The 10,784-nt window shown below is 41.7% G+C and overlaps 2 protein-coding genes across 2 annotated transcripts; one reads left to right on the top strand and one right to left on the bottom strand.

Annotated features, from left to right (window-relative positions):
• Nucleotides 1-2,958: 2,958 nt before the first annotated feature.
• Nucleotides 2,959-5,920, top strand: LOC120023148 (NF-kappa-B inhibitor alpha-like). Its single transcript, XM_038967144.1, has 6 exons — nucleotides 2,959-3,256; nucleotides 4,051-4,156; nucleotides 4,302-4,515; nucleotides 4,711-4,799; nucleotides 4,948-5,205; nucleotides 5,435-5,920. The coding sequence occupies exons 1-6, from the start codon at nucleotides 3,009-3,011 to the stop codon at nucleotides 5,477-5,479; spliced, it is 960 nt and encodes a 319-aa protein (XP_038823072.1). The 5' UTR covers nucleotides 2,959-3,008; the 3' UTR covers nucleotides 5,480-5,920.
• Nucleotides 5,921-8,187: 2,267 nt separating this feature from the next.
• LOC120023149 (proteasome subunit alpha type-6-like) lies at nucleotides 8,188-10,651 on the bottom strand. The gene is made up of 7 exons (XM_038967145.1): nucleotides 10,480-10,651; nucleotides 9,942-10,036; nucleotides 9,761-9,842; nucleotides 9,491-9,646; nucleotides 8,787-8,965; nucleotides 8,592-8,686; nucleotides 8,188-8,395 (listed from the first exon to the last, which is right to left on the bottom strand). The coding sequence occupies exons 1-7, from the start codon at nucleotides 10,553-10,555 to the stop codon at nucleotides 8,338-8,340; spliced, it is 741 nt and encodes a 246-aa protein (XP_038823073.1). The 5' UTR covers nucleotides 10,556-10,651; the 3' UTR covers nucleotides 8,188-8,337.
• Nucleotides 10,652-10,784: the final 133 nt, after the last annotated feature.

Below are 10,784 nucleotides of genomic sequence, written 5' to 3'. Positions count from 1 at the left end.
CTCCTGCCCTGTGGAGTTTTAGGGATTCCCATACATGCCCTCCCTCCACCCTGTCCTCCTCCCTTCCCCAAGTAAGATGCAGAGAATGGGCTTTAAAGTTGAGTTTTCCCTGAAACTCCCATTCACCCAACAGGCATAATCTAACTGCAGCACTAGTGTTGTGAAAAAGTTTATATTCCAATGTTATGAGACATTTTTTGCAGAAGATAGTTAATGGAGATTTGCTGTTCTCTTTGTTGTGAAAATGAAAATATTCTCAGGCTGAAACCTGTATGTGTGTGTCTTTTCTGCACGCACACTCAATATTACTATTTAAGTGCAGATAACCCAGGGTTGTGTAATAACACGGTTTCCCATCTTTCCATGCACAGACGTTGTTGTTCCTCAAAATGTACTTCATGTGCCAGGAGTTTCCTACCACGTCCGGTCCACTCAGTCATGTGACTCCATAGAACATCTAAAGAGGACATGTCAAAAAAGGACTATCATAACATAAGATAAAAGAAAGTAATGACCTTACATACCTAGACTTGAATTAAAGTCAGATTAATCATACTGTCTTGTGCCACAGTGGAATAAACATTTATTTTATTGCACTTCAGGTAATACTTGCCACTGGCCTCGTCAAAGGATTAATTGTCTTGCTATACAGGTTATTGATCAGATCATGGTTCACCCATACAGACAGACTCAAAATGGCAACAAACTGGTCTTCTTTTCAAGTTCAGCTGGGTCATTTCAGACGTGTCAGTCATTAGTCATGTTCTGTCAGTAAGGTCAGATAAACGGTGGTTACCACCACTAGTGTGTATGTTCCTGTCAGTGTGGTCTGGTAACACATGGAGATAGTTGCTATGTTTCTTTTGCTTTCATTTGAGGAGAAATGTACCTTGATGTGTATGATTGTGTTTCTTCCCGTGTTGTGCAAATAGAAAGACCGCTGGATTTCACTGTGTTGTTCACACCACACACATTAAACAATAGTCGATTGGCATCAAGGATAAATACAGTGTATTCGGAAACTATTCAGACCCCTTCCCTTCTTCCACATTTTGTTACGTTACAACCTTATTCTGAAATGGAAGAAAATATTTTTTTCCCCTCATCAATCTTCACACAATACCCCATAATGACAAAGCGAAAACAGGTTTTTATTTGCAAATGTATTAAAAATAAAATATTTATTTACATAAGTATTCAGACCCTTTGCTATGAGACTCAAAATTGAGCTCAGGTACATCCTGTTTCCATTGATCACCCTTAATGTTTCTACAACTTGATTGGAGTCCACATCTGTGGTAAATTCAATTGATTGGACATGATTTGGAAAGGCACACACCTGTCTATTTAAGGTCCCATAGTTGACAGTGCATGTCAGAGCAAAGACGAAGCCATGAGGTCGAAGGAATTGTCCGTAGAGCGCCTAGACAGGATTGTGTCGAGGGACAGATCTGGGAAGGGTACCAAAAAATGTCTCCATCATTCTTAAATGGAAGCATTTTGGACTCACCAAGTGTCATGTCTGGGGGAAACCTGGCACCATCCCTACGGTGAAGCATGGTGGTGGCAGCATCATGCTGTGGGGATGTTTTTCAGCCTCAGGGACTGGGAGACTAGTCAGGATCGAGGTAAAGATGAACAGAGCAAAGTACAGAGAGATCCTTAGAGAGAACCTGCACCAGATCACTCAGTACCTCAGACTGGGGGCGAAGGTTCACCTTCCAACAGGACAACGACCCTAAGCACACAGCCAAGACAAAGCAGGAGTGGCTTCGGGACAAGTCTCTGGTTGTCCTTGAGTGGCCCAGCCAGTGCCTGTACTGGAACCCGATCGAACATCTCTGGGGAGACCTGAAAATAGCTGTGCAGCGACGCTCCCCATCCAACCTGACAGGGCTTGAGAGGATCTGCAGAGAAGAGGTGCTTCAACAAAGTACTGAGTAAAGGGTCTGAATACTTATGTGAATGGTATTTCAGTTTTGTTTTTAATACATGCAAACATTTCTAAAAACCTGTTTTTGCTTTGTCATAATGGGGTATTGTGTAGATTGATGAGGAGACAAAAAAACAACAATCAATTTTAGAATAAGGCTGTAAGGTAATAAAATGTGGAAAAAGTCAAGTGGTCTGAATACTTTCTGGATGCACTGTAAGCAGACAGGAGTTTCCTAATTGTAATGCAGTTCTGTCTCATTAGGCCTATCATTGTACAGAGGGATGAAATATTTGACAAAATAAAATGTATTGACAGGCCTACTCAGCCAATATAATCTATTGTCACGCCCTGACCATAGATAGCCATTGTTTCTCTATGGTGAAGTGGGTCAGGGCGTGACTGGGGGTGATCTAGTTTATTTATTTCTATGTGGTGTTCTAGTTTATTTTCTATGTTGGTTTTTTGTATGATTCCCAATTAGAGGCAGCTGGTAATCGTTGTCTCTAATTGGGGATCATATTTAAGTAGCTGTTTTCCCCACCTGTGTTTATGGGATATTGTTTTGAGTTAGTGCACGTAGCAACTCTGTAGTCACGGTTCGTTGTTAGTTTATTTTTTATTTGTTTTTGTCTTTGCTTAGTTTCACTTTCTAATAAATAATGTGGAACTCAACATCCGCTGCGCCTTGGTCCGACATCTATTCTGCAAGTAGCCAACTATATGCACTATAATCAGGCAAAATTATATTTTGTTTACTTTTAATCAACTGAGTGAATTGTCTTGATTTTATTTCGGCTATTATTTGCATTTATGTAGGATTATGCACATTTCTCAAAACTTCAAATGCCCTCTGCAATGTTCTAACATAAACCTAATCTGTTTTTTTTAAGGGGGTTCGTTTCATGTTGGATAAACGGCCACAATAATGAAAATGCAGAATTTAAATATGTGACAGTGCAATCCGCCTGGAAATCCCCCACCCTGTGTTGACTCCTCCCCCTCGGGCACTACTAGAATTTAATGCTGGTGTATGTAAAGTTCTGAATTACAACCAACACAGAAGCCAGTGTCAATGGACCTTCATCGAGCGAGAATCCTCAACCACATGGATTGTAACACTGATGGTCGACATTCTAAGGATGGGAAAGTTAAATCTTTCAATGAAGAGCGGCTGGACAGTGGCCTCGACTCTCTCAAAGATGAGGAATATAAAGTTGTCGCCTGTGAGCTCGAGCGTCTTCGTGTGGATTGTCCCGCACCGCAGAGAGACGAATGCGGCAATGAACTGTGGAAGGAACAAGTTTCAGATGATGGAGACACGTACGTTGAGAAACTATAATACCATCTGTGGACATTCAAGTTTTTTTCCGTGTCAGAAGATAGTTACACCAAGTCTACTATAAATAATGCATTATTATTGTTATTTTTAGGCTATATAGGTAACCTAACGGATAGCGCGTTGGGCAATTCACCTAAGGGTCCAGGTTCGAATACCCGAGCCGACAAGGTGTAAATCAATCGATGTGCCCTTGAGCAAGGCACTTAACTCTAATTTGCTTCAGGGGCTCCTTACTACTCTGGCATACCCTGTAAAACTATACATTTCACTGCACCTATCCAGTGAATGTGACAATATAAAAACAAATGTACGCTTATTTTTGTAGTTGAGTAATTTTTTCGCAATTGTGGGTGTCTTCCAGTGTGCAACAGTTATTGTTAGCATTTGCATGCAAAGCAGCCTCTAAACAATGCACAAGGAAGGTATTGGGGGGAGTTAGTCAGAGTGATTATTATGGTCATTGTGGACTGTACGTAAACAAAAGGCTATCAGAACGGAATGTACTATGGCCGGGGGTCAAATGGGCGGCGCTCACACTCTGCCCCAGCCGGGAAAGTCCCAGGCCTCGTGCCAGAAACCACGCGCTGCAACGTACGCCAGTGCGTCAAGCCACCACTAGTAGAAATAGCTTGAGGGGGGAAAAGTGTGAAGTCTATGAAGTGCTGCCGTTTTCTCATTCTACATTTTAAACCCCTACATGTCATATTCATGTTCTTTTGTTGAGTTATCTGAGCAGTTAAATAATACATTCTTATTTCTTTTTAAATCTATGCAGGCTTCTCCACCTTGCCATTATCCATGAAGCCAAGGACTGTGCAAGGAAGATGATAGCGCTGTCATGCAATGAGCCTTTCCTCAATCAACATAACTACCAGAGACAGGTAAATACAGCTAAAACCTGCACAAATAGATGCATAGGTAGAATACAAGGTGTATGTACGAGAGAGAAGTATATGCACACTTACAATAAAGTTTTGTGTGAGACCCATACTTCCAGTTCCTAACCAAATCCCTCCTTCCCTATAGACTCCTCTCCACCTGGCTGTGATCACAGAGCAGGCTGAGATAGTGGAGTGTCTCCTGAAGGCTGGCTGTGACCCCACGCTAGTGGACGAGAGTGGCAACACAGCCCTTCACATCGCCTGCAGGAAGGGCTCTCTCACCTGCTTCAGTGTCCTCACCCAGACCCAGGGCTGCTCTACCCAGCTCCCAGCCATCATGGCCACGCCAAACTACAGTGGTAAGAAGGGTCTAGTCTATTTTCTGTTACTTGTTTCAGCTGGTAGGGAACCTGTGGCCATACTGAAACTAAGCAACTACTAAATAATGTTTAACAACTGCAGTAATTACAGTTACTACACAGGTATAAGGGCAGCTTAATGTAAAGTGTTATCCTTTTCTCTGACCATTGGTCTTCCTCTGCTCTCTGTTTCAGGTCAGAACTGTTTGCATCTAGTCTCTATCCATGGCTTCCTCTCGCTAGTGGAGAGCCTTGTTGATCTCGGAGCTGACATCGATGCACAGGTATGCATGCAACAACATAGTCTTTCTTCAACCCTACCCTCACAATAGTCCACTCATTTGACTGTCATGCACATTTAATAAAAAACATCCAAATGCTGTGTATTTTCCGTTAACTTATTTGGTACTTGTTTGTCCCTTGGTGTTCCAGGAGCAGTGCAATGGCCGCAGCCCTCTCCACCTGGCTGTTGACCTACAGAACCTGGACTTGGTGCTGCTCCTGGTCAGTAAAGGGGCGAATGTCAACAGCCTGACCTATGGCGGTCACACGCCGTACCACTTGACCTACGGACGCCAGAACGCCTCCATCGAAAGGGAACTGTATGAGCTGACGGCTCAGGAGCTGAGAGAACTGCCAGACAGTGAGTCTGAGGACAGTGAGGAAGAGGAGGGACAGTCTGATGAAGTGGTGAGTGTGACTTAACTCTGATGTGAGTTTATTTGGACTGTGAGTGTGTGACACATCGCTACTGTGTGTGATTGCTTGTATAGGGTTTTGCCATATAGTTCTGTAGTGATACTAAACTGTGAAAACGGTTCAGCATATCTAGCTGTATGTCATGAGTGAACCCAGCAGATTAGACGTTTTAGATAGTCATGAGTGAACTTTGGCTCTAATCCACCTTCTCCTTTCGCAGGTGACATGTTGGTATGATGACGTTCAATGGAATGGGTGCCATTAGAAAATAGACCACAGAACCTCCAAAGAACAGTAGTACAGGCAGAGACAGAAGCTCATCTGTGCACAGGCTTTAGCTTTGGTACAGTCGCATGCCGAAGTGGTGCCAACCTCAGAGGTAGAGGATGGCAGAAGACTGGTACAGCAGGGGTACAACAGACTGACAAAGTGATGATGGACAATGTGAACCACTGAGAAGATGCCAAATAAACAAAATGGATGCCAATAAATAAGTCTTTATGGCTCTGAAAGACTCATTATCACAGCATACATCCAACCAACGATGTAATAACACCTACATGTATTATATTGTAAATGGATGTGAATACAAAGATTTATATTTTTAAATGTATAAAGTTTGACTATTGTAAATGCTTTCCATTGTTTGTGGAAAGGTAAAGCAAGCCACACTCCAGTAAATTAAAATAATCCATATTTAACATTGCCTCGATTTCTGGTGTTTTTCCATCTGTTGGAGATTGATGAAAAAGATGGTAATTTTTCAGAACTTCAGTCATATCTCTTTACGAGACTGAATCATGCAATTATGTTAAATAAATTACACAGATGCCGAAAGGTCAGTGTTCAAGACTAACACACTATTATGCAGATAAAATGGCACATCACAAATGCCCGAACAGAATAAGGGACTCAAGTTCCAAGTTGCTGGTCTATCAGGCTTCTGAATGAGTTATAGCCAAATGATGAGCTGTACCATCTATCCATAGACTTGTATAGGTAATTAGTATTATTATAGCTGAGTACACTTGCATTTCCTGGAAGGGTGGGGCCAAGACTGGCAGCAGTGAACAATTTCCCTGGGGATTCAGAGCTTCACAGACATGAGGATCTCTCAGATGTTAAATGTGATTAAGGTCATGTGATGAGGGATATACAGTAACTTTGATTACCTGTGTGCGTGTACAAACAGTCTGGTAGAACTTCGAGACTTTTGTCAGTGTGGTTATTGTCATGCGTATAAGTACAAGCTTAACAGCTCATGAGAATCTACCACTGAGCTACTGATTTTCATACTACAAAGATGAGTCATTTTACCTTGTCGGTCTACTTTTCAGTGGTGCATTCTCAGAGAAACCTCTGCAGGTGAAGGCAAATTATTTAGTCATAGCATGCTCCCTCAAAGCCCGAAGTGATCAGGAAACACAAGAGGGACAGCCAGGCCATTCAGAAAAGAGTCCCGAGGGGGAAAAAGAGAAGCTCATATGACTCGGCATGACAAGGAGAAATGACAAAGCCTTCGGATGGAAAATCCAGACCGTCTTCATGAAGGGGAATATACAGTGCATTTGGAAATTATTCAGACCCCTCGACTTTTTCCACATTACATTAGACTTATTCTAAAATTGATTAAATAACATTTTTCGTCATCAACCTACACATAATACCCCATGACAAAGCAAAAACAGGTTTTTAGAACTTTCTCAAATATAAAAAACCCCTGAAATATCTAATTTACTTCAGTACTCAGACCCTTTACCCAGTACTTTGTTAAAGCACTTTTGGCAGCAATCACAGCCTTGAGTCTCCTTGGGTATGACGCTACAAGCTTGGCACACCTGTATTTGGGGAGTTTTTCCCATTTTTCTCTGCAGATCCTCTTCAAGCTTTGTCAGAGGAGTGTCGCTGCACAGCTATTTTCAGGTCTCTCCAGAGATGTTCGATCGGGTTCAAGTCTTGGCTCTGGCTGGGCCACTCAAGGACATTCAGAGACTTGTCCCAAACTCACTTCTGCATTGTCTTGGCTGTGTGCTTAAGGTCATTGTCCAGTTGGAAGGTGAACCTTTGCCCCAGTCCGAGGTACTGAACGCTCTGGAGCAGGTTTTCATCGAGGATCTCTCTGTACTTTGCGCCGTTCATCTTTCCCTCGAACCTGACTAGTCTCCCAGTCCCTGAAAAACATCCCCACAGCATGATTCTGCCACCACCATGCTTCACCGTAGGGATGGTGCCAGGTTTCCTCCAGACATGACACTTGGTATTCAGGCCAATGAGTTCAATCTTGGTTTCATCAGACCAGATAATATTTTTTCTCATGGTCTGAGGGTCATTTAGGTGCCTTTTGGCAAACTCCAAGGAGGCCGTCATGTGCCTTCACGAACAATTCCTTCGACCTCATGTCTTGGTTTTTGCTCTGACATGCACTGTCAACTGTGAGACCTTATATAGACAGGTGTATGCCTTTCCCTATCAATTGAATTGACCACATGTGGACTCCATTCAACTTGTAGAAACATCAAGGACGATGAATGGAAACAGGATGCATACTTATGAAAATGTGAATACTTATGTAAATGTCATCATTGAAGATGAGGTAATTCCATTTTAGGTGATTGCTAAAAATCAGAGTTGTCTTTGATAAGACATTTGTGGATGTGAATATCAAGTTTATAATGCACACATGCTTACAACCACTTCAAGAATGCTGTACATCCAGCAGTCTAGAACAGGGAATAAGGGGATCTTCAATCTCATTGCTCAACTTTCAAATATTATTGTATTGCATCACTAATGTGCTGAGCTGTGTGGACAATTTATTTCAAAAGATCTGAATCCACTTGCCTTTGTTTTTAAGTAAAATAAGACATTCAGGGATTTCTATAGCACACACACAATCATGGTGTCAAATAACAGTCAGCATAAGGCTTTGGATCTATGCACCATATCTGTATGGGGAAAGAAAACCTACCAGGATTTGAGTTTCTCGAAAACATTCTCTTTAATTGAACAGCGTAAATGTACAGCAAAAAAGAAGTCAGCGCTTTTGTTCTGAAGATCAACGGTAGTGTTCTCTGTCATATTTCTAGGGTAGTCTCCCCTCTAGACTGGAACACATGGAAACACTCAATCTCGCTCTGACAGGGACACAAGGTGGACATCGATCTCGGTCTCTGTCAGGATCCTGTAAATGGAGAGAGACAAATACTGATTCTGCCTGGTTCTTTGTACATAACCTATCTGTCCAGTGTATACTTGGTGTTTACACAACATACAAAAAAAGATTACATTTCTATTTACACTTATGACTTCCTATGTTCTTTTCTGCACCAAGCTTCGAAAAGTTCCATCACTATTAAACAATTCCCATGGAGACTCACCTGAATTTAGGGTCTTCCGTTGTAATGACACCGATCTCTAGCTCGGAGGGCTTGAAGTCAATGGACAGTACCGTAGACAAACAAGTTATCGCAGTCTGTAAACAAAAGAGGATGAAACTCAAACTATTTCAAATCGGGACTAGTTTGCTGATTTAGGTTATATTATTCTACACACCAAGGGGTATGGTATTTTACCTCGATTGTTTGCGCAAAGGTCCAGTCCAGTTTCTTCTTGACCTTTTTCTCCAGGAAGGTGGTGGCCTCTGTCTGTTTGACCCCAGCAGCGGTGGCCTTGAAGCCACAGTAGTATCCTGCAGGGTCACACTTATACACCTGGGGACCACACTCCTCGTCCACACCAATCACTATCATGCCTGCAACAATGGATAAAAAAAACAATTAATTAAGTGAGACCAAAGGCCAAAACTAAAAGCATCTTAGCTAAGAATGCAACTTTCTTACTCTGCATTTCCCCCCAAAAAATACATTTACATTTTTGTAATTTAGCAGATGCTCTTATCCAGAGTGACTTACAGTTAGTGCATTCATCTTAAGATAGCTAGGTGAGAACTACATATCGCAGTCATAGTAAGACAATTTTTCTTCAATAAAGAAGTTATCAGCAATGTCAGTGCAAGTAGGAAAAGTGCCGTTTTTTAGGGGGGGGGGGGGGGGGGGGGGGGAATAAGACAGATGTCTTATTTAAGATACTCTTTGAAAAGCTAGGGTTTCAGACGTTTTCATAAGATGGGCAGGGACTCTGCTGTCCTGACGTTTTTATTAGTGAGGAACAGTCGTACTGTTAATTTTAAACCAGCAGGTTTGGTTCACCTCCAATAATTTGAAACCACTTATAGTCCAAGATTATTATTATTTTTAAACAGAATTGTAACACTTACAGCAACCCAGAGGTCTCATCTCAGCGTTCTGTGTGTACACCTGAGAGATGTCAGCCATCCTCTTACACAGCATGTCCACTGGGATCTCATAGCCGTACTTGTACTTCCAGTTGGCTGCTTCGTAGCGAGCTCTCTGGACTTGAGACTTGCTGTCAGCTGAACACAAAAGAATCGGTTATTATTTGTCATTATTACAGAAATTAATTAATACACTCCATGAAGTTAATCTTCAGTGTGTATTGGATATTTCAACCTTAAAATATTTCCCACCTGTCATTCCGGACATGACACAGCCAATGTTTTCTGTGATTTTGAATAGGTGTGTGACTGTGGAGGCATCAAGAAGCTTGTCCTGTAGGAGAGATTGAAGAGTACATCTCATTACAGCCTGTAACATCGCATAGGCATATTGATAACAGAGCAATGAATAAGTCATGAAGAATGTTCTTACTGGAACTTTCTTCTGTGTGACGACAACTGCACAGTCTTGTCCTCGGATAGCTAATGAGGTAAGGCCACCTTGATTGATAGCCTTGAATGCATATTCTGGGGAAATAAACACAACAGGAAAACATTATGCATCACTCCAGACTGTTGTTTATGGGAGAGATAACAGATTCAAAGCGGCAACTTCTGTCAAATAACGTTACACGAGTAGTTCTTAGGTTAGCAAATTTCAAGCGCAGCAGGAACTGTTGACAGATTTGAATTTTAACGTTAGCTAGGATAGCTACTTAGCTGGCTAACTAGCTAATTGATTAGCTACTAGTTAGCAAGCATAATCCATTTCTTACGCGTTAGGATCTGACAATGTTAACATACTTTATCCGTTCACTGACAGAATTAAACAGCTAATAATATGCTTAACTTAAGTAACATGTCCCTTAACATTACTAGCTAGCTAAGTTACTAGCTTACGTTAGTTTGCTACCGGTGATGACTGCGCAAGTTAGTATTTTTTATTTTCTTCATAACGATCCCATACTAACCGACTTGGTAGAGTCTGCCCTCTGGAGAGAAGATGGTAATATGTCGGTCAAATCCTGCACTCGACCCTCGGGACATTGTGTTGGTAAATATGTATAAAAGTTGAAACTGAAAATAGAACAGCTCAGGGAAAAAACGATGTACGGCAATGACCCCCGGAAGTAGTTCTCGGGAACAGGCGATTCATGTTCGGGTCAAGCGAAGAAGGGGCGTGGTTTACTCACACTGGTTTGATGAATGCTTTTTTTTTATATATAATCTAGGACTCAAAGTGATTGAGTCTTTCTTTTATAATTTTTTCACGTTA

This window comes from Salvelinus namaycush, chromosome 28 (assembly GCF_016432855.1).
Source record: "Salvelinus namaycush isolate Seneca chromosome 28, SaNama_1.0, whole genome shotgun sequence".
Classification (NCBI taxonomy): domain Eukaryota; kingdom Metazoa; phylum Chordata; class Actinopteri; order Salmoniformes; family Salmonidae; genus Salvelinus; species Salvelinus namaycush.
Note: the sequence above shows the minus strand (reverse complement) of the source record. Positions and strands in the feature narration are given on the sequence as shown.

Bases quoted from the DNA above. Each gene is read 5' to 3' on its own strand.
- LOC120023148 (XM_038967144.1), top strand. From the start codon at position 3,009: ATGGACCTTCATCGAGCGAGAATCCTCAACCACATGGATTGTAACACT. The intron at 4,800-4,947 runs GTATGCATGCAA...TTGGTGTTCCAG, and splicing joins GAGCTGACATCGATGCACAG to GAGCAGTGCAATGGCCGCAG. The intron at 5,206-5,434 runs GTGAGTGTGACT...CTCCTTTCGCAG, and splicing joins AGGGACAGTCTGATGAAGTG to GTGACATGTTGGTATGATGA.
- LOC120023149 (XM_038967145.1), bottom strand. From the start codon at position 10,555: ATGTCCCGAGGGTCGAGTGCAGGATTTGACCGACATATTACCATCTTC. The intron at 10,037-10,479 runs GTTAGTATGGGA...TTATTTCCCCAG, and splicing joins GGGCAGACTCTACCAAGTCG to AATATGCATTCAAGGCTATC. The intron at 9,647-9,760 runs GTGGGAAATATT...TTTTGTGTTCAG, and splicing joins TGTCATGTCCGGAATGACAG to CTGACAGCAAGTCTCAAGTC.